Here is a 27,009-nt window from a genome sequence, read left to right on the forward strand (position 1 = left end):
AAATATATAATAAATAATAAATAATAATAATAAATAATAAATAAATAATAAATTATACAAAAAAGTTAAAATTATCGAATTTTAGAATAATTGTTTATTAATCAGAAAAATTGCCATTGTGGCTTTAATACGCTTCTTTCATCTTAGGAAACAAATTTTTGCATACCGGATTTAAAAGTTCTGAGTTTTTGGAATTTAGAAATTCCAACGGCGTTTTTAATAGTTGTTTTGTACATTTTTTGTTTTTTAAAAATTGGTGGAAATGTTTAAGCAGAAGAATTGATTGTGATACATATTCAACAATAAAAATTGTCGAATCATGAAACAATAAAATAAAATTCTAAAAGTTATATAAAAAATATTTATGTATACGCACGTATACGTGATGAAAATTTGTTCTACGCACATGTCACATTACATATACTGTAAATTATAATAAATCATTTTTATAACCAGTTTTATACTTGAGAAATGTCTTTATGCATAAACTGCGTACAAGATTTTTAAAACAAGTTACTTTTGCCTGCGTTATCTTGCTCATTGCTTTTTCTTATTCTTTTCCGGGGTATACTTAACTTACCTTGAAATTATTTTTAAGTGCAAAAACATGTTTCAGGGGCTGTTCAGTATCATTACACTTGCCAATTGACGCATTAACTCACATGTATTACGATTACGTTTGACCAGAAAGGTAAAACGTTATCATGACATACGAGACATTATTTTATCTTGATAATCAGGTATGCAAAAGACCCACGATGATGTTCATATTACCAGGAATTGTGAAATTCGGTATATAATTTTAACTATATTGTTTCAAAATTGTTGCTATTATTTATGTAAAAATTGGTATATGTAAATATGATTTAGCTTCTATTAAATTCTCAAAATTTACCAAGCTTGATACACCTTTTATTTATACTCGTATGCAATAATACGCGATTGCAATAAATTACGTTGTTGTCTCCATGTACATGAATATGAAAGTACGAATATAATGATTGTTGATATGAATTTTAATATTTACATTTTTCTATTGACACTTACATATTTCTGCATAGTACAGTGCCAACGTGCAAGTATAAATGTGACGATAAACAAGTTTGTTCGAAACAGTTCCGTTTAAAAAAAAACAGTCTACCAAGTTAAAAACACGTTAAATAGAGAAAATTCTTGATAGTTTTTAAATTATTATTTGATTAATAAGATTATCAATCGGAAATATGGAAATATGTCGAAAATATATCGGTAATAATATATATCTTTTTTTGTTACTGGTTTTTGCTGCCAGAACATTTGCTTGGTCAAAACATAGAAGAAACATAGATATCAGCGTATGTATATTTCAAATATTATTAGATACATTACAAATTATTATTAAAGCAAAATTTTTTAGGTAAAATTATTTTACCTAAGTTCTAAACTTTCTTTCATGCTGAATGTTTAGATTCTTAATTTTTTTTTTTATATAGGGTGATTCGCTTGCGGATGATACTTCAAGTTTGGCAGATTTAAATAATATAAGAAGAGTTGAAAATAATATTAATTTAAGGACGCTGCACACTTTATTGAAATTGGGTAAATCATCTGAAAACAAATGTTTAGGTTGAAACTTCAAATTTAGGTTTAAATTAAGGTTGTAATTTTAAATAAAACGTAATAAGTATATAGAACGTAAGGACACACAAATTTCTAAGATACGTTACTAATTATCAACGTTATCAATTATTTTGAATGGCCAAACAAATTTACAAAACAGATATCAATTTTTATTACTTTTTATAATAAATATTATTATTATATAAAATACATTTGACGTAGGAGGAATACCGTTGAACCCCTTAGCACCATTGGAAGATAATAACGATATACTTAGCGGATCTAGTAATGACGGAATACCAGTGAGTATTAGTAATGAAAAAAACTCTAATGAATTGTCTGACGAATCTGGAAATAATTACCAATCGCCAGAAGGATCCAATGATAACACATTTTTGGGACTAATCAATTCTGATCTGCGTCTAAGCTTAAGAGAAAGCGTTGATCTTTCGCTTCATACTGGAGGAATTGCTGCTAATGGCAACAGTAGAATATTAATTAATATTACAAAAATTGGAGGACATAAATCGCCTGAACAAAATTGCAATAATAATGGCACATCAAGAAGTAATCAAACAAACAGGAATGCAAATGAGAGTGGAAATTTAGAAGGAGAAACATCAAGCAATGAAATATTACAAAATAATACCAGTGATTTGATTACTGGAAACGACACAGATAGCGCCGAAAACATTAACGTAAGTAAAATTATTGTAACGCCAGAAAATAATAAACAATCTAATATATCCAGTAGCAATAACAATAGAAACAATAACAAAAACAAAATTTATGAACAACAGGATAATCAGGACGAAACAAATGGAGGCCGTGGTAGCAATAGTACAGTCGAAAATGTAAGTATTACGCATAGCAATAATGGACAATCTAATATCTAAATAATTACGGGTATAATAACACAAATAAAAATGATACAAAGGAAGCAGATGATGTAACACCACAGGAGGAAAATTATAATAATCAAGAAGAAAGAGAAAATAATACAGTATCACTTAATGGTGAAATATCTAATAATAATAGTACTAATAGTACTAATAGTACTAATAGTACTAATAGTACTGAGAGACCATACAACGGTGACGAATTTATTTCACCATTTATTTATAACTGCGAGGCCATTGTTTATTACTTATATAGGGTAAATAATTATTTTTTATATTTTTAATTATAAATACATAATATTATGCAATAAAAGCAAAGCATTTGCTATATAAATAACACGCGTTTATAACATTTAAAAATTTTAAATTAAAAAGATTCAGTTTTGTTTTATGATGTCAATGTTCTTTTTTTTTGCAGGTACAAAATGATGACCTGGCCAACATGTGTGAATCTTTACAACGCAATAATAATTTTTTCTACGAATTAGGTTGTAATATTATTCGTAACAATTCTTAAATTTATTTCAGATGATATCATCAATATTTTATAATATGAAATTTTTTCTTTTATAGGTCAAATCTGATAATTTGCAATAGAAATCGTCGATACAAAATTTTTGTTCAATAATATGCACCGATAAGAAAGATTTCATCTTTGGATTTATCGAAATCCGAAGAAACTTTCTGATCAACAATATTATAATCATAATACATGTATATATTACAATTGTTATAATGTAAAAATATATTTTGCATAACACATACTTATTCTCTTGTAATTTAACAATATAACATTAAATGTTAATAAATTTATAATATAATAAGGTATTTTTACTTATTTATTTTTTGCATCAAATAGTTAGATTTTTGTTTTTATTTATTCTTTTCTTGTAATTTATAATAAACGCAGACAAACATTGTGAATTGAATCAAAAATTAGTTTGGATTCTTTTTGGATTTATTTTGGATTAATTAAATACGTATAATAATTAATGCAAATAAATATTGCCTGCAGTTAAATTGGTTAAAAGCAGCAATAAATAAAAAATATTTGAAATTGATAAAGAAAAATCACAAAGATGTATTTCTTAATAAAAACATAAAGCTACACATATTTTTGAGATTTTGGCAAAAATTATTATAATTATTGCAGTTGTTGCAATTATTATAACAATGTAATTGTTGCAATTCTTAAAATATCTTGTGTTATCCTCTATCTTTATGTGTTTGACATTTCACTTTCTGATTATTATTCATTCTAGTCACCTTAAAACAGTTTAAAAGAGATAAAGAATTCTTTAGAAACTATCAGAAATTACCTTGAAATAAATACACACGTATCAATAAAAATATCAAGTAAATTTTACATATATGGAATAACAAGACTGCTCGGAAGATGGTTTAAGATTATCAAATAAAAGGACAGATTATATTGTTTAAAATTATATGTTAGTCTTTTTAATATATAAATTTAATTTTTTGCTTAAAAATTTAAACAAATTTTTAATTTATCCCAATATAAACATAATTAATTAGTAAATGTATATAAATTAAATAAAATATAAAAATAATATTAAATAAAATTATATAACAAAATTCTTAATTTGTTACATAAATATCATTTATATTGAAATTCTATACAAATGATAATACAAATGACAAATATGCATGATAATGCGCATATATTTATGTATCTATGAAAATATCCATATCATAATTTATTCAATAAAATATGTAGTAATAATAACTTCATAATGAGACACGCAACATACACGTTTTAGCATGGTTTTCAAAACATGATAAGATATGACGATTTGTTATAAAAAAGTCCTACATAAGTCAAGTGAACAACAGTTTGCTAAAATACTTCTTTAGCATTGCTTTCAGTACAAGAATTGTTAGATAGTTTCCAAAATATTATTTGATGGTATTAACATCTATCAAAAATATGCATATATATATACATTTATTGTTCCTCGTTCTTGCAACGAGGACATTAGCTTCGCCAAGAGAATATAGAAGAGAATCTAACGTATGTATACTTCAAACATTATTAATGTAATTTATTATTATTAAAATTACAAAAAAACTATTTATAATACAAAATTTGAAATATGATAAGCCTCAATTTTGTCGTGCTTGATCACTAATTTTGTAACTTTTCTTAATTTTTCTTTCAAATAGAATGTTTCATTACCCGTTAATAGCAGTAAATATCCAGCAAACAAGTCCGGTTATTTGATTGAAAATGAACTGATTATTATACCAATTTTTGAGGGCGAATCAAGTGAATTCAGCGATGGATCACAAAGTAACGAAATAGGAGGAAAAAATGGGACAACTACTAATAGTACTATGGAACTAGTACCGCTGTTTCTGATTGTTGATTATAGTGAAGAAGAGTATGGAAATGTGTCAAACAGCAGTGAAAACAGACCGAATAACGGAGGAAATGGCACTAATCAAATATCTAATCGTACTTCAATATCACAAAATCAGCAGAGTAATCGTACTTCAATATCACAAAATCAGCAGAGTAATCGTACTTCAATATCACAAAATCAGCAGAATAATCGTACTAGATCTTAAAGAATTTTTGAAAGGCAACAAAACTGGTGGAAAAACGGAAGTGAGTAACAGCAATTACTTAGAAAGTGCAATTACAATATCGCCAAAAAAGTATACAATAAATCACAATGTAATAAAAGCAAAGTGCCTTTATCGATATAAATAATATATATCGCTTATTTTATAATTTGCAATAATTTACAAATTAAAGACAAAACTTAATTTAGCAATATTAATTTTTTTCTGTTCGCAGTTATATAATAATCTGCATAGAGTACTTTGTCAAATTCCACTACGTAGCGATATGATATCATCTTAATAAGCTTACAATATTTTTTTTAGTTAAATAGCACATCTTTTAGTAAGAGCTACAAGCATTATTTACAATAAAAAAAGATTTACTAAGAAGAAAGATATATATGTGTTATAATAAAATGTTACAAAATGTTATAAATATATCTACTTATTCTCTTTTAGTGATCTCACAGTTTAATGATATAACAGTTAATAAATGTATAATAAAATAAATTAGTTTTTTTTTCTCACCAATCCTTTTATATAAGATAAATCAATTTTTATTTTTAATTAACATTTTTTAATATTTTTAATAATTTTAATTTGACTCACCGATTGACACTACACCTGATTTCCAATATGGAAAAGTACCAAACCCAATACTGAAAGAGAAAGTATTACAGTGTCGTAAGTTGGCAAGGCTGTCATCGTTGAAAGCAAAGTCTGTTAGTCGGTTATCCACTTTATAACAGCGACAAACTTCTACTTGTCGTTTTTAAAGCCTTTCTTTACTGTTCAAGTAAATTAATCGCAAAGTAACAAATTATTCAGATTAATATTTCTACAAGTGTAAGTGAATTTTGAAAATTGAGATTATCCTATTTTAAAGTTAATTTTCGAATAGAATAGACTTTTTTAGTCTATCTTTAAGTCTTATATTCAATTGAAAGAAAATATGCGGATTTTAATAATACTATTTATCTGCTGCTTGGACTTATTAAGTGCTCGTCCCGCAGAGGAACCAACAAGATTCACCTTCAGCAACATAGAAAATTCAGAAAATGTAATACCTTCAAGATTAGAAAAAACACAGGTAAAACTATGCATTTGTAAAATTTGTTGGCGAAAATACGTGAAAATGCAATCATTGTAAATAATAAGCGTTGTAAAAGCGACACGCACATATAAGTTATTTCGTTTTACTGATTCCTAAAAATAATAAAACGAAAAACTGCAAATATAAAATAATTAAAATATCTACATAACAAAATTTCTCACAAGTGTATTGTGCAAAATTCTAATTGGATCCCCGTGAATCGCCAGTATAATCGGCAGGCGAAGTCAAAATTACTGTTTTGTAGGAATTATTAGATCGTGTCGTTGATGCGATTAGAATTGCCAGAGGAAGATTTATCAGTTCAATAATATTGGCCAGAAACATCATAGTCAATCAAGCGGAGGTAATTTATCATAAATCCATTGAATTTCTGTCTAACAACAATTTATTTCTCATAACATAATTATACGTACAAAGTTATGTAATATTTTCACCAGTCTGTCGCCAATAAGTCGCCATGTTATTGCAATATAATTGGCATCGATCCTTTCGATTCATAATACTGAATCATTCATGAAGCGGGTAATGAAATCGTGTCATAAGAGTCTACCGTAAAATTTCGCATTAATTAAGCAACATAACAATAAACATTTAGTTTGTTTTTTTGCATTTTCTTTTCATTTTCGCTGTACATTTTAGCTACTAGTAAATATATTTCTTATTATTAAAATAAAAAATAGAAACATTGTACATATTATATTCTGTTTTTTTACAGCAGTTAACCAGCGAAACTCAAAACAATCTTGATCCGACAGTCTTTAAGTATGAGAAGCTTAATCAAAGTCGTAGATCAATAATACCAGTGCAAAGTACAACTCCCATAGTTTTGTTTCACCCAATACCACGAGAAACAGTTCGTTTAGAAAATGAGACCGAGCAAGCGATTTTAGAGAAACCAAACCCTGGCGTCATCAGACAAGTTTTGAACACTGTTTTGACGCCTAAGCCAATCGTCGATAAAATTCAGGAGGAGGAAAAATATGGTAATGCGGGGGATAGACATATCGGTGTCGGGAAAGCAGTCGTTAATGCTTACGAAAATTTCAGCAATTTTTTGAACACCTTAGTAGCAGTAAGTGTATTATAAAATAATTAATATATCATCAATGCAGCTAATAATAAAAAAATTAAAAAACAATTTTTTTTTAATTAATCTAGTCAAATTAATAAGTTATATATTTTTAGATTCCTCTTAACATTGTCCGACAAACCTCTCGAGGAATAACACAAACGTTGGATCAAGTAGGAGGACGACTTATTGGGCTTCAATAATGCCTGTAAAAGTATATGAAATATAAAATATATAATGTAATTAATTAACAGATGTTTATATAAATTGAATAAAACATTATTTGTTATATAAAAATTATTTATTTTAAAATTTTATAAAAACAATAATACAGATGTTTATAATGATGCTTTTAAGTATATTTGAAATTGATAACAAAGTTGAAGGAAGTATTTAGCAAACAATTATTTCACACTTTAGTGTAATTTTCAAAGAACGATAAGATATGTACAATGTTTCTTTATAAAGATGTGTTAAACAAGCCAACAAGCTTCAGTTTACCATTATTTTTGGGAATTATTTTACGTGTTTTATTTGACGTAAAAGAATCATTTTCTAGAATTGAATATATTCAAACTGTGTTATACTAAAAGTTTTGACGAACTGGCATAATGCAATTTTGTGTTCTTTTACTATTTATCTTTATTGGAAACACTTTTGGAAGAGCAACTACGGATACGGTATACATTACATGTACATATTGCATCTATTGTATTTTAATGATTATTTAATTATCTTTATTTATAATTTTTTTGTATAAAAAATTATTACTTGAATCAACAATTAATTTATTTCTTTTTATCCAGTTTCCACTTAATAACAATGAAGAACAAAACTCATTGACTGCAAGTGTTAATAAAAATACGAAATTATTCATAGGCGATATACCTGATACAATTTCTAAATTAATTTGTACGTTTATTTTTAAACAAATTTCAAAATTAATTTTTAAATTACTTGGAATATTAATCGTCTGGATAATACATAAAATTGTTTATTTACCAATTTTGATAATAAAAATTATCATCAAGCTAATTCTATTGCCATTTACTTTGGTAAGTTGCAACTAATATTATCAAAATATAAAATAGATATAAAATATTCTAAAAAAGATATAGAAATATACAAATACTTTATCTTATTAGTTTATACATAAGATGAAGGAAGCCTAAAATTGAACTAAAATGTTTTTGTATTATTCTGTATTAATTTGCAATATCTTTTACGCCTCAACATCCGCGTTAGCTTTTGTTAGTGGTTAATGTTATAACTTTAGAAATTTAGTTGAATCAAAATTGAGTAACTAATTGAGTAACTAATTTTTTTAACAATTAATATATTGAACTAAGTTGTCAATAAAATTAATAAAGCTATCTATTTTAATTCGTGTTTATTAAATTATACAATAATGATATAGAATACAAATAGAATTACATAAGCTACTTAATATTATTAATTTTTTTTTTGTATATATGAAATTTCTTTAAATGTTTTGTAGCTGGGCAAGTTATTCAAATCCTTTATCTAAAACATATTTTTTCTTTAGAGTTTATTTAAGGAAAAAGCAGATACCGTGTAAGTTATAAATAAATTTTTTAATATTAAACATTAAATCAAATATTCTTTAATAATAATTTTATATATTTTAGAGTTTTTCATTTACAGGGACAAAACTAAACAACCTTTTTATTATTGACAATATAACATATTGTCTTATATCTATACATATCTATACGTGTGTAAGCATTGCAATCTTTATATAACTAGAAGATATATCTTTTTAAAATTATGTTAAAAAATATATATTATATAAATATGTTAGTATATATAAGTTGATAAAACAAATTTGCAGTTGTAATAAAAATAATGTTTTATAATTATGAATTTTGCGATATTATAATTTTATATTTTCCATAAATTTTTTGCAAACAATTAAATTAATATAAAACTAACAAAAAATTGCAAAATATACAAATTACAATTATTATTCTTAAAAAAGACTGTGTCTAATGTTCTTAAAAAATTACAAAATTGGTTGTTTAACTTTAATTAAATATTTTTCACTCGTTTATAAATTGGGAAAAATATACGAGAGATGTGGTCACAGCTTAATTGGCAACGTGCATAACCATTTCTTAAATTAGAGTCTTAATAATATTAATAATTTCAGTCGTTGCCGCGCTTCGACTTTACCATAAACACATTGTCAATGCATTCAAGTATCAAACTTGTACCGAGGTCATAGAAAATTACCCGTTTACATGAAAACATATCAGCGATATGCAGATTATAAATACTGAAATAATTAGTTATCCGCTATCAGGAACAAAAATAAATGAGTAATACTTAAGTAGTAACAGAAATATAACGCAGTTCGCATTGTCGTCCGCAAGTTCGTCACTATTCCGTTGACTCTCGGCCAAACATTTGATAATACCGTAAGTGTGCATATAAAACTCTTTCCCACAAGGAAACAAAACAAAAGTTTTGCATTATTGCTCCATTTTAATTCTAGATGCGTATGCATTTATTGTTGATTCTGTTCCTCGCGTGCTTTGCCTTAACGCGTGCACAAAATGGAACTCAGGTAGGTGCATCTTTTGCATCACAATGCATTTTCTTAAATTACGTATAACTACCATTGCTGCTGTATCTGATGTCTAAAACAGTGCAATTATTCTATTGATTAATAAATAAGTAGCGAATAAGTAAATAATCCTACTGCACTATCTATTGGCATAAATGTTGAATTTCTTTTATTCTTTTTTATAAGTTTTAAAATTAACTATTTGTAAAATATTTATTTAAATTATTTTCAATTTTATAATTTATAAAAATATTATACTTTTGCATTAAAAAATCTGTAATATAAAATTAATTTGCTGATAAAACAAAAATATATTTTTTTCCATTCTTTTTGTGCTTTTACGCAAATAAAAATATTTTACGCTATTTATAGCTAAGTAGTTACTTATTGATCCGTTCAAACTGTTTTACATAGTTTCCTGGTTACTATTCAAAAGCAAACTGCATAAATTAGATGTCTTCTTTATCTTTTACATATGTTTCTCGACGATACATATTATTATCCCTCTTTCATAGAACGTATCTTCACTTCAAGTTAATACAAATTCAAGTCTTAACGTTACCGAGGGAAATAATCCGATAACAGCAACATATCACAATTTTCAAAGAGTATTACAACATATTGTGACTATTTTTACGGAAGTATTACAATCAATCATTGCGTCGGGCGGAGATGTATTGCGCACTAGTGAAGAAGCGGTAAGTGTTTCATTTATTTATTACTCTCCTTTACTTTACTCCCCTTTATTCGTAAATTTTGATATCAAGATTAAATCTTAATTTTTGTTTTTTAGACTAGCATAAAATAAAAATCTTTATTGCTTTACAGTTTAGAAATTTAATACAATTGCTGCGACAACTATTTTAATGGATCCCAAGTTTTTTATAGCTCAATATTTTCTTAAGTACTGAAACACATCTTCTAAATTTTGGTAAGTAATTTGCATAGACACACAAAGAAAATTTTATATTAAACAATAATGCAATCTTAAATCACATTTTACTATTTTTTTATTATCGGTGGACCGATAAATATTCTGAAATATATTCTAGTATAACATAGTAAAATTTCAAACAAACACTGTTAAAATTCTATTTATTATTTTTTTTTTAAATGGGTAATAATATTTATACTTACAATTCCTTCATGGTTCGCAGCTAGTTTCGACATAGTAATTTTTGATATCAAATTTTCTCCGTGTATGTAACTTTCTCTGGAAGTTTTTATTATGCAAAGTATTATTTTTTACGTAGTTAATTTATACTTTAATTAAGTGAAGAAATTAAAAGCGGAATAGAGAATAGTGTGTAGTTATATAAATATATTATTTATTATATAATAATAATTTATTTTTTCAATACATAATACATCACTGTGTCGTCTTATCATTTCGATTCTGGATTATACAGTCTTTAACATCGTTTAACTTGTCATATTCAATCGATTGCTTCGTCAATATCATATAACATATGAGAATAACAGAGAGTTTATATTTATTTTAATTTACTAAATTTATATATTTATCTCTATATATATATTGAATACAAAAAAATCTTAACAAATTATTCATGCTTACGATATTAAAGATAGTTGATGATCTATGATTTCTATTGAGTACGTGGACTAAATCACATAATCATGCACATTATCTACCTAAGTGCTTCTAATCATTAACGTCAAGAAACGATGCGACGTGTAATTAGTTATTGTAAAATGAAGATTGATCATTTCAAATGGATGAATATTGAGTATACAGTGATTAGAGTCATCTTCATTATTATGAAAGTAGGATCAACTTGTTCCTTTAGAAAATTGCAATTTAATGATCGATCATGAAACTGATCCTCGTCATTATATAAATTATTTTCATATACATATTAACTTTTCTGTTGCCAGGTGCCATCTTTGCAGATAACTATAAATATTGCGTAAAAGGATGCGTGGATCATGTGTTGCCTAAGAGAATTAAAAACATAAATAATTAACAACCGACATATAAATATCGCGATGTTACTCACTGGAAATTGTAAGAAACATTATCAGGACTAAGGAGAAATCCAACAATTAAATACCTATTATAGTTTTTGGTACACAGCGGAAACTTTTTGGTCAACTATACGTCAATGTGTCTTCATCAGCGTAAAAATACCGCATATGTAAATGCATAATGTTCAATAATCATCAATAACGTAACAGTTGCGTTTCTTTTTCGTTCTTTCCCAACAAATTTTCGTTTCCCTCGTGGTTGTTTACTTTTTACAAATACATGCGGATGCGACGCGATCGAAATCGGCAGGATCCTCTCCGAGAATGGGTCTTCTCGGAGAAACGACCGATCCCGACGATTTCGAAGAGACTCACTCCCGCTGCGCGCAGCGGAAATCGAAGACTCGCGAGGGCGGGGTGTTATCGACCTTAGACGGTGGTCTCGTCTAAGATCGATCGGAAATTCTAGGTATTGGTGGTATCGTAGCTCTTGTACGTGTGGGATGATCTCTTGTGCCTGACCGTGCAGAAGAGTATCATGCTGGCCACCTGGCCGAACAGCTGAAGGAAGGCCACGACGAGACCCACCGTGCCCACTATGTGGAGTCTGGTCACCAGCCACATCTGAATGGCGGTTGCGCATCCGTCCTTGTACCAGAGCTCCTTGTTGCGACCTTCCGCGTCCAGGCGACCACAATAACGTTCCCGTTGCACGCAGCAGGAATCGGGCACCCGATCCTCCTCCGGCCACGCCTCGATTTGGAACCAATCCGTGTAATCGCGTACACCGCAGCAGTGAAACTGAAAATGAAATACACTCAGCTTTAGCGTCTGCTATTTTTCGTCTTTCCGGCAGAGTATACGAAAGCTTTTCCCTGAAATTGATACAATTAAATATAATATTTGTATGGTTATTTCTTTTAGGCACACCAACCTCCGTGTGTATATGGTCCCACATGGCGGAAAGTGTTCCTGGCTCTCTAGTGATATTGTAATGCCTCTCGATGCCGTATAGTAATTCCTCTTTTAAGCTTCTCGCAAGATGCTCTCTGAATACGAATGCCAAAGTTCCCAGCATGAACTCGGCGAGAAACATGAGTATTACCAAACTGAAGTACTAAAAATTACGAGACATAAACATTTATATTTTATTAACAAGTATGTATTTTTTCTAAAAAAAAAAGTACACAAAAGCCGCTCAGAACCGCTCAGGTTAACAAAAATTTACATAAGTTGACTGACAACAGAAATATTCAAGGTAGCCAAGTTGTAAGATTAACTCCGTGCGCTGCATACATAGTGCACTGTGTACTTTTGCAGAACACAATGGGTCACGTTGTATTTACTAACCGTGATCAGCATGCATCTAGACTGAAACCACGCGCCGCAGCATCCAAAGAAGGCGATGACGAATGTGACGCATCCAGCGGCGAGTAGCAGCGAATCCGCTGATACGAAGCTATACTGCGGCACCAAGGTCGCGTATCCGGAATAAGCCAACCGCAGCCAAAGGCCTGCACCCAAAATTCCGCAAGCGCATAACTGTAAAACAAATTACACGTGTCAGTTGCCGCCGTACATCATAAACGTCTGACTCTTGACAGACGTAGCCACTAGCTCCGTTAAAATCAAAGTGCATCCGCGGATATGTTATAGAAAATAAGTATTTATTTCTCGTAATTATCTGACGTTCTTTTAATTATATTTAATTATTTTAAATTTTTTGTTAAAGAAAAATTGACTCCAAATTGACTAAAATATTTGTAATAAAAGCAACATTCAGTGATTCTGAAATTTTCAATATACAAAAAATATATATATATATATAATACATAGATATTAATATTATTTTTCTTATTTTATTTTACATATTTCAATTTGAAACATAAGTAATATTATAAAGAATATTATTTATCAACAAAGTACATACATTCTTTATATACAGAATATTCCAAAACCACTAAGTGTTATTTTTGTTATAAATTCATATAATATATATAATTAAATATAATTTTAAATCATAATTTAAAATTTAAAAAATCCATTCTGTTAGCTGTAAATTTTGTAGCTTTACGTTAACAACAGTTATCAGCAATAATCCGTGATGTATGTATGTATATTCAAGTATCCGCAAAAATCTAATTAAAAGTATCTCAAGATTCTTATCGCACGCTACTCATAGCACGCGAGTTCACTAGGTCAATGTCGTGTTATTTAGTTGTCCCCAACAATGCACGCTATAAAAATGGTCGTGATTACGCAGTGTTAAAATAAGATCGGGAGTGGAAAGTAGGCTGTAAATTAGAAAGTACACATTTGCGATTTTGCGAATGACTGGCGTAAAAGGAAATTTAATCACATTTGACAGCTGTGCAAACTTCTTTTAGTCCATGATTGATGTATCGACAAATATTTGGAAAATCAATAAAACTGCACGATAATATCTTTCACGATAACAATATTTAAAACTTTTACGCGACTAAAAGAATTTAAAATATGAGTGAAATCGCGTGTTACTTCGCTAACTAGCGAAGTGTATCGTCAATTCGGTCAGTGGTATACATATAACGGTTTGTCGTTCACCTGCTAAGTTATTCGCAAACAGAGAGACTTCGAGAGCCCACACACGTTCGAGAGAGCATAGAATTTCTAGGTAAGCCGGTGAGTAACCCATTGCGCGCGCTGTCAGTGACAGGAAGTCAACCGAGCGACCAGGTGAATGCTGACCTTACGGCTAATTCATCCGAGTACCGTAAATTGCAATACGCTCCATGTGCAATTGCGACGTCCCTCGTTATCGAGCCCGACCGTGAACGAAGGGACGAGGGTATTTACATGTGCACGCGCGCAAGTGATGTGTAAAGCATCGGCGGGTATCCGTGAAGCGTTCGCGCGTCGTCTGCGGAGCACCGCAGCCGTAATTTATAAATTGCAACTTGCGCGGTGCAGTATGATTAGAAAATTAATGCACTGTTATGTGACCTCAATGTGGCTAATTGTACAAAAGCGCGTCCGTACTTTCTAATTATCCTCAATGATGCATGCGTGAAAAAGGCCTGAAGTTTTTACAATGGCGAGGAGTTACATAATCCGAATATGTATCATCGGTATCATTAAATATCCCATTTGAAACAAAAAATTCACCATTATCATTAAAATGTATTTGTCTATACGTTGAGAAAAGTAGAATTTTTTTATCCAGTTATATATTCCAGTAAATACGAAATAATGTTAAATTAACTCAATTTATTGACCGCATCATTTATTTGCTCTAGCATTAGAACTTTAAATTAATTTTACATTGGATGGGATTATAAAATTGTTATTGAATTAATTGAATTAATTTTAAGACACGTCAGTCGATTTGTCTGTAATCATCTTCAATAATACGTACGTATGTCTTTGTATCTAAAGTTCGTACAGTGGGAAAGAACGATCATTAAAGTACTATGAAGTGCGAAACAACAGGTGACACGTTTAATGGTAGTTAAATACAGACAACACGTGTGTACTAGTTTCAACACACGTACAACACAGAGTAATCAGACTATCGTACACTTAGGTACCGTAAGTTCATAGCTCATAGAACACGGTTCAACGCCCTATTTAAGGCTTTCATCGCAATGCAGACATCGCGGACGGACGATTTCAAGTGGAATAATAAAAGCCGGCGGGGCACACATACAGAGAGAGAAAAAGAGAGAGAGAGAGGGGGGAGGGAGAATGCAGCGGAACGCGGCGCGAATTACAAAAGCGCGTCGATTTAATCGCCCGGCCCTGCGTGGGCTGTTCATTACTGTTGGCCATTGTCTCATTTCTGTCGTTTCTGACCAATTGAAGTCGCACATGCACTACACGTGCACATTGTGTTTATGAATTGTGTGCTAACGAAACATTTCATTCAAGTTCGCCAAGACGTTCTCATACATATCTTTTCAGCACGAACGAGATGCTTAAATATAGCTCAAGTCCCGTTCTCTTGAGAAAAGAAATAGCTCGCAAATATAATCGAGTGCAAAATAAAACGTATTTTGTATCAATTGTATTAAGTTGCGTAATAAGTACTTTCGTATTTTCCAACGATGTTGCTTTTTACGCACGCACTCTTTTACGCAACGTGAAAAAATCGCGACGCGGAACTTGATTGCAACTTCGACAACGAGATATTTAATTTCCGCGTTGATCAGACTGCGTTTGGCCCGACAAAAAAGTGGACAGTTTTATTTGAAAAAATCCAAAACTACTTATTACACGGCCCAACATATTCGTTTCAATCACTGTTGAAAGTATTGTACGCTATAGAGAAAAAAGTAGCGTTAGAAAGAATTGTCAAACAAAAGTAAAGCTCCATTAATATATTTCTTAAAACAAAAGTCTTCTACATACCCAGATTAGAACGTTGACGGAGCAAAAGACGTGCCTGATGCACGTGTATCCTGTGCGGCCCATGGCTCGATCGCTCATCAATTGCTCACTTCGAAGAGGCTGGCAATGTTTCCTGCAAACGTAGAGATAGCAACGTGATCCTTTTGCGCAAATAAGAGACAAATAGCGTGTCGTTCGACGTCAGTAAAGATCGCGGAAATAGCACTACTCGAATTGACGCGCGGCAGTCGCGCTTTCATAGTTTCGGCGCGATCTCAGCGGTTGTTCAGAACGCACGATATACCGCAGCGTGCACTCATCAGCAACTTTCGCCTTTCGACGCGCGGCTACACAGAGACAGGATCTCCGTTTCTTCTCACAGATTTTGTTACAGTAATTATCACTGATAAGGAACCCACCGTGCGCATCAGCGCGAGAGCCTCGTGGTGCGCATCACGGATCACCAGGAAATACTACGTCCACCGTTCGAGGAGCAAACCGAGAAAGATAGGATCGTGGGAGGTGAGAAGGAAGGGGAAGAAGCCGTGACGAGAGTGTGAGAGATGCGAAGAGAAGGAAAGGGTGGACGAGGAGGGTGGAGGAGCAGGCGAGGGGCAAGAAAGATCGACGTGCGAGCTACGCGAGGCGAGGATTCCGCTCGAACGCACCGGCGAGGAGAGGACCCGGAGGATCGTCCCGGCCGACTAACTGCCGATCGACCCGGCCAGACAATAATCCTCGTCATACGAGAGGATCCGCTCCGATATGTCCGGGAAACGAGTCGATACGATTGGCTCCGGTCCGGTCTTCTCTCGGGCCTTCTAGGTCCGCTAACGGGACAGCCGCAACGGCGATCGACGCGGCCGCTCGCCTACACGCGATCACGATCGCGATCACGTAGATCGTAACGGGAGGTGGAAGTGACGGAGAAGCCGCGCGCGTATCGGACATCACTTTTCCCGTGGGCGATCTATCGAGCAGCGAGAAAAAAAAAAGGCACTCTCAAGGCCGCGCGTAGAACCCCGAGAGGCGTCTGGCCGTTTTCCCGTTGTCTTCCTCGCGTCTCTCGCAGTCGATACTCTTTGTTAACCTTTTATTAGAGACAGAATTAAGGTCTCAGAGTACACAGGACGCTAAGGTGTAAAGGTGAAGGTAACGCTCGGCGAAAGGTCTCGTATATAAAAATCTCTGCTTTCGCTACGCAATACTTTCCTAGAGAGAGAGAGAACCAGGCGCACATAATATTCCATTAACTGAAATTACTTCCCACAGTAAATGTATGTGCTTCTTTTTTTTTAAGTCGAAAGATAAGATCAAATTAAATTTCATACATTATCGGGCGCATTGTTTCGGCTTGATTAGTTAATTCGGCTTTATTCGAAAAATTACCTAAAAATCATGTTTTAGATATATACTTTTTGCACATCAAGTTTAAATTAATTTAGCTTCAAACATTTATTACGCTTTTATGTAATTTTTGATGTACAATAATAGTTGTAACATACTGATAAAAAAGTAATCAAAGTATACAAACAATTGGTCGTGAAGAAAGAAACTTCAAAAGCATTTTCGGAAATTTAAATGAAATCGTTCGAAGAGATTCGTGCAAATCTACTATCTTTAAATCGCGATAGTTATGCAAATAATATTGATCTGACACGAAAGATTACTTTAAATAAAAAATTATTTCTACGATATTTCACATCAGTTGCAGTAACATCATCGATTACAATCTCACGTAGTTACGATGCATTTCATCGATCGTTATCGCTGAGTCGCTCGCGATACATCGTAATTAGCATAATTAGTTGTGTAGTAATTTCACTGAATTGCTCGAACGAAATTCTCCTTCGTGTCTTTATGAAAGCAGCGAGATTGAAAACAAGATTATCTGGGTCTATGATTAAAGCTAGAAGAAGGAGCATCTTTGTGTCTAATCAAGATTTATTATTTTTTGATATACAATTTTATATATAAATTCTTTGTTGATATTTTCTCTATGAAATACTGTTAAAACGTCAACGATAAACAAATAGGCAATTAAATAAATTTTTACCTGTGAGAATGCATAATTAACACCAATGATAATTTGAAAGCATATTAAGCCGTTCTTATTAATGAATAAAACGTTAGCGTAAGTAAAATTATTCTTTACACACACATTGCACACTGCTGCAATTTGTACAAATAAGTGCTTTTTGCAAACTTCATATATTCGGCACTAAAATTTGTCTGGTAATATTTTTCAGAACGCGGCACTAGTCCATACAAGTATTCGCGAGTTAACGGAAAATCTGTTATCAGCTCATTGCGTAGTTAATGTATTCTCTCTCTTTTTCTTTTTCTACTTGCAGCAATGAGAGCCGTTATCAGGATTGAATAATATTGATTCGCCTTATCATGTGACGGCTACGCACGCTCTCACGCAGAACTCCACCCACCGCCGTAATATTCGTGCCACTTGTCGCAGGCGATCGTCGCATTAAATAAGAACGTTCGCGAGAATTAAATCGATCTAGTGGGAAAGAACGCGCGAGCGGATGGCAAAAACGATGAAGAGTGGAACGGATGCGGATATTCTCTTATGAAAGAGAATATCCGCCGGTACACACAATCAAACTTGCAAAAGACGTTCGTAGATTTTATCTACCTCTGTACTTCATCTCGCGATCGGCCACGCAACGCGTTAACGCCACGGTGACATTTATAACGTTTATTATAGTGTCAGAAGGTGCGCGAGGAAGAAAGCTCCCTCATTGCGGTGTTCCAGTATGAGATATATTTATACGCCATGAGATACGCTCTTATTTTTATCCCAACTGGCTGTTACATTATTATAGAAATTCCGATACCTTCCGATATATTCCGATAACATCAAGTTCACTATCGTGAAAACATTTTGTGTCATTATTATCAAAGATAATTTAAATCAAATAAAATAAACTTTAATTTTGTTTTTTTATAAAAAAGATTCACCGTAAAAAAATTAAAGTTTTGAAAAAATTAATTATTCTTAATTATTAGAACTGTTCCCAAAAAATTAATTATTTACCTTACTTAAGCGTGATGAGAAAATCTGTACAAGTGTAGGCACGCAATCATGATCGCAGAAGAGAATTAATCGACACCGAGATCCATTCGGTGGACGAAATGGAAGGCTGCGTGAAAATAATGTACATCGAGGAGAGTGCGAAGGGGCGCACAAACGGTCCCCCCGGCCTCGACTTCCTGCCAATTGCGGACAATTTGCGATCATCTATGATCTCCCCACTCGCCGACGGCTGTGTTGTCGCGTGAAACGTGTGAGTGTATGTGGACGATGCCTAAATGTAAAAGTTAACGCGGCCCGGTTCTCTCTACGGCCTGTTTCGCCTCTTTCTCCTTTTTATGTGCCATCCGATCGCGTTAACGCAGTCCTACGCGCTCAGCTTCCCACGTGATGTAATCGAGGAAAGAAGCTCGCACGCGTGTCTCGTTATTAATCTTCCGGCGGTCGCAGACGTGCATGGAATACGCGGCTGTTTTCACTGACGCAGAAGTATCTTTCACTGAACTTTAATTGAGAACTTTATGTTTAACTCTTTGTTTTTTTACAGAAATTCCTACATTACTGCTAAACACGGATTAGCTTGTACGATACACTTGAACATTTTTCATTATTTACGTTGTATAAAGTAGAACAAAAGTGTGCTAGATAAGTATTTACAGGATACATTAATTTACTTCATATGAAATGGTTGCGTAGTTCGAGTCGTGGCAGTTACATGTTGAAAACACGATGTACAAAAGCTGTAATTATGTCGCTTTAGAACGGGAAGAATGTCAGGCGTAACGAGCTTGCTGAAGAGAGCTCTCATGCCGTAATAGAGCAAGCTATGGTATTACCCTTATTACGACGATCCTCAATTTCCTGATGCAATCAAGTGTCGGATAAACAAAAATCATGATTACGTAAGAGTAGCTGCAAAATGTTACATGCAATAAACTAATTACTAATCGTAAGGCGAGATGCCAAGACATGCGTATCCTTCATCCGACAAAGACCCATACAAATACGAATCCAAGCGATAATCTCTCTCGACCCTTTCTACGTGATTGGTTTCTTAAACACGGTCTTAAGAAAGTTTTCTTTTTGGTCGATAAATCCTTCTTTAAAATGCTGATGTCGTCTTTAGAGCGTTTGCGTTTGTCAACCCTTCCTCCAAAATAATTTTCTCTTACACATGCTTCTATGCTGTATGTATGGCAGTTATATAGAATGATACTTAAATAAATATTAATATTTTAAGAAATAAAAAAAGTGTTAAATTAAAAAAGAAATATAAATTGTCTACATTTTATTTCTTAAATAATGTTAAAAGAAATTTTAAAAAGTACTTGGAATATTCATTTTTCGCTATAAAACATCGCATTTCGGCACTTCAAGTATTTTTTTCTTTGTTACAACTCAATAAATAATATCTAAATAACTTATATTTATATAATATTCCTGTGTTTTGACTTTATATTCACTCTTTAAGTGTTAACGAATTTTACACGCCGTATTTGTAATGAAAATGTAACATTGACAAAATTTATTTTAAAAAATTAATTATTTCGTTAAATTAAATTAAAAACTTGCAAATGAAGCTATTTAAATTCCTCTTGAGAAAGAGCTATATCGGAAATAATCATACTTATCTCACAGACGCGTTATCTGCACGTAAGGGTTGAAATGAGACGTTTCCGATTGCATTAGCCTTAATGTTACGTGTTTTCAGACCTAATTCTAAAGATTTTTATATGTGAAATAAATAACTTATTCATATCCATATTACATTTTACAATAATTAATTTAAACGATTTTAAGCGGCCAAAAGAGAGAGAGAGCAAGTGGATCAGCCTAAAGTAAACAATACAATTTTCATATTCATAAGTGTTCAAACTTAGAATGTGCAAAATCTCCCATGGATTTATGGAAGAAAGAGGAGAGAAAGTATAGCAAAAGGATAACATATTTTTGTTAAGGAAAGTTCCGATTCATTGTTCTATCAAAGGTGCATGGGAAGAGAAATCGACGAGCGTCCTGTTCGCACGATCGATTTCCTGGCATTTGGTACAATCGCGTGGCGTTGTCAACACCTTTGACACGGCCGGAAAATGCTCGGAAAATTAACAATAGCCCCAACGTCCCAATTTTCTGAATACACGGGAAAATCGCAGAATAATAAAACTTTCCCTTTATTGTTTCGGAAGAATGAAACAGACATTCTCCGTACACTTGCACTTGCTACGAAGTATCGCGCTCTATTAGATAGATTGTCTAATTCATAATTATAATAAAACGTTATGAAGGCGCGTTTATGTCGGTAAACTGGCGTAATAGTCTGTCGCTAGGTCGCGACAATTCGTTGGAAACGTATTAATCCTTTCCGTCGAGGTCTAAATCATCTTGTCGAGGCTGATGAGACCATGAGATACACGCGGCAATATTAATCCGAGCAGTAATACGATGATTCTCTAACGCGATAAAGAGGCAGAAGTAGAGAAGCAGAGGAGACATTGAATTCAGCCTTCAAAAGCAATTTTAAAGAAGATCTAATTTAAAAATATTATTTAAAAAGATATATAAATAAATATTGTATCTACCAATGTCTAGAAATATCAACAATTTGTATAACTCGTATTAGCAAAAATTCCAAAGAGATCTTATAAACAAAAAAATTTTTTTTACACTATACAAAACTTTTCTCACACACAAATATTAAGAAAAATTATTTTGCGTATTTTTAATGTTATATATTTTTGTAATTAAATTATAAATCAAAATTCTATATAAGTAATAATTTAAATTAATTTAAAAAATATTATTTTGTTGTTAGCTTTTTTAAAGCTTAATTTAAAATTTTCTTATTTTTAATTATCAATTATTTCAAAATAGGTTATGTTGCGGTACTTTGTGTCAAAAAATTGATTTTAAATAAGCCAAAAACTTTATGGTAAAAAAGACCCGATTATTTTAATATATTTGGTACACGATTTAAGACAGTATAGATTTGTTAATAAAACACATTCGTAATAATTTATCAGATCAATATCCGTCTGTAAAAAATCATGCACCCGATAGAGCGAATAATAGCTAGTAATAGTAGATGAACAATGTAGTCACATAATTTTATTCGCTCGTATATTTACGCGTGCAGTTATCGTTAAATCGTTGACAAATACAACATCGATCGCATCCAGATTGTAATTGTAAGCAGAAATACGGGCGGTTCACGTGCTGAATTCGCGAGACATTTCATAACTCTGCTTTGCTGGTTGTAAATCACATTTACACTTTATTAAGCGGGTCTTATGTTACAAACTTGGCTTATTTGTGCTATCGACTACAAATAATTATTTGAAGAATTAAAATATTCCATGATCACAAAATGCCGCAAGTACAATTTTGAAAATCCTAAAATATTCTTTTTTGCGTGTATTTAGTTGTTAATAATATCCGACATTTCTTTCATTTCTGATATCACTTTTCTTTAAAAAATATCGTAACAATGTATGAAATAATTTTGCTGCTTAACATAAAAAAAATCTAATATATTCTTAAAATACCAAATTTATAAAAATGTGTGCTTGGTGAAAGGCAATTAAAAATTAAAGATAAAATATGTTGCACAGAAAACAAATAAGTTTTCAATAAAATAATAGTGCTGATCACTCACGAGTGGGAGAAGAAGCTCATCCGTATTTATTCCCCGTATAGAGAGTTATCGCCAGTTCTTCGTTATCAAGTGATTCACCGAAAAATTCATCGAAGACGTAGTCAAAGATCGACTCGCTTTGCTTCGCGGCAGCTTTCGAGTTCGCGGATCAACTGCGCGATACCAGCTCGTAGAAACATCCGTTCTCCGCTTCTCCGAGACTATACCGGGACTGCCATCTGACGGTCCGGCTAAAACGACCCGATACGGCCCGATCGTAACGTTAATTATAAAAATTTAAGAAATATATGTTTATTGATAACATTATTTTGATTATCACAAAACAAATTTTTCTTTATATCATAAATTTTATTCTAAATAATTAAGTAATTATATGTCCGCAAAACATCAATTCTTTGTGTAATGATGAATTCATAAACTATTAGAATTTAAAGACAAAATAATTTTTTTGCGTAGTTATAAATTAATTATAGATAGAAGGATAATTACATAAATCTATTGCAAAAATCAAGAAATATTTTTTTAGCAAAGTTTATAAAACTTTTATTTTATAAAAATCTTCTTTAATCTTTATCACAATTCTCTTCTATTATTTATTCAATATTTACGTAGTATTTATTAAATTTTTTAAAAAATTGGTTATATTTTGTTAGCTCCATTGTCATTTTTCTGTTACAATATGTATGTATATGTAGTATGGAATGTAATTTCTCATTTTAGATTATCTTTATAAAGTGATGTTAATGACACTTCGAAATGTATTTAATAAAATGTTATATTTTAAAAGACTCTAATACTAAATATATTTTGGTATTAATTAAGGTACAATCTTGAACAAAATAGAGAATAAAATGTCATATAAGCTTAAATAAAATTTAAATTTAAATAAAATTTTATTCGCTGCTTTGGTCAACATCAATCCCAATTAATGTCAAATTCAATATTATAGTTTCTAATTTAATAATAATATTTGATTTCTTAAATGTGTTTTAAAATGTAACAAAATAACGCAATTTTTTAACGAAAATAAAATAAATAACGGAAACAACAATTAAGCACAATTATGCATTAAAAAATCAATCTCCTCATTTCTCTTTCTTTAGATTTTTAGATGATTCTTCCATAGAGTCCAGCCACAATTGAAGTTCTTTAGTAGGCTCGGGTTTACTCGCTCCTGGTTCGATTTCAGTAATAACATCGTCCACAGAATCTTTCAATCCAGTCACAGTTTGTCTACTTAATACAACGGCGCGAATAAAATTATCCGTGAGACTGATAAACTGTTGCTCTATGTAAAAATGTTTGCCCTCCCAGTAAATAAGCTGTAAAAATAGAAATTAAATTTTAGATCAATTTAATTATATATTGAAAAAACTGAAATGGCGCAGAAACCATCGATCGTACCTTTGTTGTAACTTTGTACAGCGTGAAAATAGGAATTGCTCGGCGATATCGTATTGTAGATGCACCTTGGACACCACCGCCTTTTCTTTTTGCAATCGCTGCATAAATTCCTAACTTGTCATAAAAATGGAAACGCGCAAAATCCAATTCACGTAAGTATCTCGAGTTATTCATGTGTTTCAAAACCAAGTCAACGTCCTGAGTAGTACAGATGCCTGAAATCGAGAGAAATCCGTCAGTTAGTATTATTATACTACGAAATATATGTAGTCAGAATATTTTGCAATTAAACAATTCAAATAATATATCATAATGTTCGTCCAGATCGTACAGCCCACGATCTAGTCGTGCGCAATGCGTTATCATTTGTCAATCCTTTTTAATTAATATCTAATTTATTATTGCGAAAATTGCAAAACGATAAAGGACTTTTCAGTTTACCGCGCTCTACCTGTACGTGAGCGTTTGGACGAACATTATAAAACACCCTGTATAAGCTCATATGACAGACACTATTCTAATTCTGTGTAGCCACATTTATACGATGTGTCGACAAGCACTATTTCGCATTCTTACATTACCGTATCGAAAAACTCAATTTTGCTTTTTTAATTAACCGATAATATTTCGCGAAACAATCATTCCAAGAAAATGATTAAACTTATCAAAAGTGTGAATTTTTTAGTAGAATCTCAGTTTTCAAATGAAAATTTGTGTGCTTGTTTAAAGATATTGACAATTATATCGACCCGCGACGATTATATCTCAAGAGATCCCAATTCATAACGTAATCGGTCGATGACATGACTGATTACTATTGCACTTACTACTGATCAGCCGGTCAGCTGATCGTAATAGCATAATAGTTACGTAACTGTCGCAAATGCGTGTCACATTTACACCACGCATATCTTGTGCATCAACGATTATTCATAATCACGTGCGTTTTAAACCGACAAAAAATTGAATAAAAAAATTGACATGGTTGCGCCAAAACCAGACTTTATACTTTACGTAAATAATGTAATTATATCTATTTTTATCATGATTAGCATATTACAAGTATATCTATGTGTAAAATATAAAATAATGAATTATAAAATATAGAAAAATCGTATTTGACAATAATAAAAGACTCATTTTTGTAAATAATATTCAAGAATAAATAGTATTGAAAGTTTTGTACAAAAATTTATAATATTTATATATCTATATATGTATACATATTTAATTAAAAATTGTTAGAAATTATTTTAAAATGTATATTTAAAATAAAAAATTATCAAAAATTTTGCTCGAAAAATCTTATACAAAAATTTACATTAACAAGAACAAACACATGCGTCGTCTGAATACCTGCTCTATAGAATTGAGGAAAACATACTAAATACCGGCACATTATACAGTTATTTACTCACTATTCTGCTGCATAACGTTATTGAATTTAAGCATGGTTCACACATACAAATATTACACATTAATATGTCTATTTATGAGTTACTGTGACTTTATTATGTATTGCAATATGTATGTGCAAATGTATGTGCAAAATATGAATATTTTAACGTATTGAAGGAAAATACGTCCTAACATTTCTTCCTCGATAAGCATTGTAATTTTCAAACCTTGATCTTAATACAAATAATGACAATACGATGCAATACTTTGCATGACTTTGCAAAGTTTATCTTTTTATCTTTCTAACCACTCTGAAAATTAATTCTGCATATTTTGTATTAGTTTTAGTATTTTTATTAATTATACTAATGTATTATTGCATTAATGCATTAAATTAATTATATTAATGTGCATTATATAGTAACATAATTATTTCTATAAAGTGTTTTTTTATCATACTTCAATATTATTCATCTCTTTTTACACAAAGTCTTTTTTATTTAATTTTAAAAACTCAAATATTGACCAATTAATTTATTTTGTAACAATTTTATTTTTGCAAAATTTAAAATGTGTTGTGTAACAAAATTGCTTCGTTGAAATACATTAAAGTTAAAAGAACAACTCATTAATATCTAATGCACTTTAACGCAATTCTTATAGTGACCGTCTTATAGTGACCTAGTATGAGAATTTACCGTAAATCGTGGTCGTGTCGAAGAGTTTCTTCTTCTTCTCGAATAGTCTGCCCCATGCAACAGTGAGAATAATTCTTATGAAGTAGTTCACATCAAACAGGAAATATAGAATGGCGATTATCGCCACGCAGCAGGTACACAACATCGTCGGCTTTCTATGGGCGTCTTAATATCTGAACAACTTCGCAGTCTCGATATGTACTTGCTCACGGTCGACAGAAGACTGACCGCGAATAATACTCCGACGTATCTAACGTCCCTGATATTCGAAGAACCGGTCCGACACAGTAGGTAAAAACGCTCCAACAATCTTTTAGATTACAAATTGATGATGATTAAAATATTATCGCGATCAAAAAAAGAAACATCGACTTTTTAAACAAAATATCTTATGTAAACTTATCACGGAAAATCACGTTTATTTATATAATTTATATAGATACATTGTAGAAAAAATTAAAAATATTAATTACTGTGTATATAAATATTACTTCTTAATTCTTATTTAATTTTATTATTAATTACAATTTTTTTCAAAAAAAAGTTTATATTTTTATATACGTAATTTTTTAGTCATAAGATTCAAAAATATATTTCTTTTTA

The 27,009-nt window shown here is 31.3% G+C and overlaps 4 protein-coding genes and 1 non-coding gene across 7 annotated transcripts; 3 read left to right on the forward strand and 2 right to left on the reverse strand.

Moving 5' to 3' along the window:
- Positions 1 to 91: 91 nt before the first annotated feature.
- On the forward strand, positions 92 to 3,326 carry LOC105677855 (myb-like protein I). Of its 2 annotated transcripts, XM_012376732.2 has the most exons (7): positions 612 to 1,334; positions 1,473 to 1,578; positions 1,822 to 2,297; positions 2,400 to 2,453; positions 2,537 to 2,755; positions 2,917 to 2,986; positions 3,072 to 3,326. In XM_012376732.2, the coding sequence occupies exons 1-7, from the start codon at positions 1,224 to 1,226 to the stop codon at positions 3,080 to 3,082; spliced, it is 1,047 nt and encodes a 348-aa protein (XP_012232155.1). In that variant the 5' UTR covers positions 612 to 1,223; the 3' UTR covers positions 3,083 to 3,326. The 2 variants fall into 2 exon arrangements, with proteins under 2 accessions (XP_012232156.1, XP_012232155.1); XM_012376733.2 differs by lacking the exon at positions 2,537 to 2,755 and having other exon boundaries at positions 92 to 1,334.
- A 1,012-nt stretch (positions 3,327 to 4,338) lies between these two features.
- LOC105677805 (uncharacterized) lies at positions 4,339 to 5,594 on the forward strand. Its single transcript, XR_001101605.2, has 3 exons — positions 4,339 to 4,530; positions 4,683 to 5,127; positions 5,320 to 5,594. It is a non-coding gene; the product is annotated as an uncharacterized protein (transcript).
- Positions 5,595 to 5,598: 4 nt separating this feature from the next.
- On the forward strand, positions 5,599 to 12,049 carry LOC105677841 (uncharacterized). Its single transcript, XM_067353790.1, has 11 exons — positions 5,599 to 6,174; positions 6,914 to 7,270; positions 7,384 to 7,960; positions 8,074 to 8,322; positions 8,766 to 8,842; positions 8,933 to 9,006; positions 9,438 to 9,705; positions 9,783 to 9,854; positions 10,370 to 10,552; positions 10,683 to 10,785; positions 11,751 to 12,049. Exons 1-3 carry the CDS (start codon positions 6,037 to 6,039, stop codon positions 7,468 to 7,470), a joined length of 582 nt encoding a protein of 193 aa, XP_067209891.1. The 5' UTR covers positions 5,599 to 6,036; the 3' UTR covers positions 7,471 to 7,960; positions 8,074 to 8,322; positions 8,766 to 8,842; positions 8,933 to 9,006; positions 9,438 to 9,705; positions 9,783 to 9,854; positions 10,370 to 10,552; positions 10,683 to 10,785; positions 11,751 to 12,049.
- Tsp5D (Tetraspanin 5D) lies at positions 11,163 to 23,047 on the reverse strand. Of its 2 annotated transcripts, none has more exons than XM_012376712.2 (5): positions 22,907 to 23,047; positions 16,227 to 16,338; positions 13,191 to 13,382; positions 12,775 to 12,957; positions 11,163 to 12,641 (listed from the first exon to the last, which is right to left on the reverse strand). In XM_012376712.2, exons 1-5 carry the CDS (start codon positions 22,924 to 22,926, stop codon positions 12,306 to 12,308), a joined length of 843 nt encoding a protein of 280 aa, XP_012232135.2. In that variant the 5' UTR covers positions 22,927 to 23,047; the 3' UTR covers positions 11,163 to 12,305. The 2 variants fall into 2 exon arrangements, with proteins under 2 accessions (XP_012232135.2, XP_012232136.1); XM_012376713.2 differs by lacking the exon at positions 22,907 to 23,047 and adding an exon at positions 16,625 to 16,992.
- LOC105677804 (protein THEM6) lies at positions 22,932 to 26,650 on the reverse strand. Its single transcript, XM_012376660.2, has 3 exons — positions 26,407 to 26,650; positions 24,311 to 24,525; positions 22,932 to 24,228 (listed from the first exon to the last, which is right to left on the reverse strand). Exons 1-3 carry the CDS (start codon positions 26,549 to 26,551, stop codon positions 23,992 to 23,994), a joined length of 597 nt encoding a protein of 198 aa, XP_012232083.1. The 5' UTR covers positions 26,552 to 26,650; the 3' UTR covers positions 22,932 to 23,991.
- Between the last annotated feature and the right edge of the window lie 359 nt (positions 26,651 to 27,009).

The sequence above is a fragment of the Linepithema humile genome, chromosome 4 (genome assembly GCF_040581485.1).
Source record: "Linepithema humile isolate Giens D197 chromosome 4, Lhum_UNIL_v1.0, whole genome shotgun sequence".
Taxonomy (NCBI): domain Eukaryota; kingdom Metazoa; phylum Arthropoda; class Insecta; order Hymenoptera; family Formicidae; genus Linepithema; species Linepithema humile.

Excerpts from the sequence above, each read along its gene's own strand:
- Tsp5D (XM_012376712.2), bottom strand. The coding sequence starts at position 22,926 with ATGAGCTTCTTCTCCCACTC. Across the intron at positions 13,383-16,226 it reads CCGTCAACGTTCTAATCTGG|TTATGCGCTTGCGGAATTTT; the intron begins GTATGTAGAAGA and ends TTTGTTTTACAG. Across the intron at positions 12,958-13,190 it reads CTAGATGCATGCTGATCACG|TACTTCAGTTTGGTAATACT; the intron begins GTTAGTAAATAC and ends CGTAATTTTTAG.
- LOC105677841 (XM_067353790.1), top strand. The coding sequence starts at position 6,037 with ATGCGGATTTTAATAATACTATTTATCTGCTGCTTGGACTTATTAAGT. Across the intron at positions 6,175-6,913 it reads CAAGATTAGAAAAAACACAG|CAGTTAACCAGCGAAACTCA; the intron begins GTAAAACTATGC and ends GTTTTTTTACAG. Across the intron at positions 7,271-7,383 it reads TTTTGAACACCTTAGTAGCA|ATTCCTCTTAACATTGTCCG; the intron begins GTAAGTGTATTA and ends ATATATTTTTAG.
- LOC105677855 (XM_012376732.2), top strand. The coding sequence starts at position 1,224 with ATGGAAATATGTCGAAAATATATCGGTAATAATATATATCTTTTTTTG. Across the intron at positions 1,579-1,821 it reads GCACACTTTATTGAAATTGG|GAGGAATACCGTTGAACCCC; the intron begins GTAAATCATCTG and ends CATTTGACGTAG. Across the intron at positions 2,454-2,536 it reads GCAATAGTACAGTCGAAAAT|GAAGCAGATGATGTAACACC; the intron begins GTAAGTATTACG and ends AATGATACAAAG.
- LOC105677804 (XM_012376660.2), bottom strand. The coding sequence starts at position 26,551 with ATGTTGTGTACCTGCTGCGTGGCGATAATCGCCATTCTATATTTCCTG. Across the intron at positions 24,526-26,406 it reads CGACACGACCACGATTTACG|GCATCTGTACTACTCAGGAC; the intron begins GTAAATTCTCAT and ends TCTCGATTTCAG. Across the intron at positions 24,229-24,310 it reads TGTACAAAGTTACAACAAAG|CTTATTTACTGGGAGGGCAA; the intron begins GTACGATCGATG and ends CTATTTTTACAG.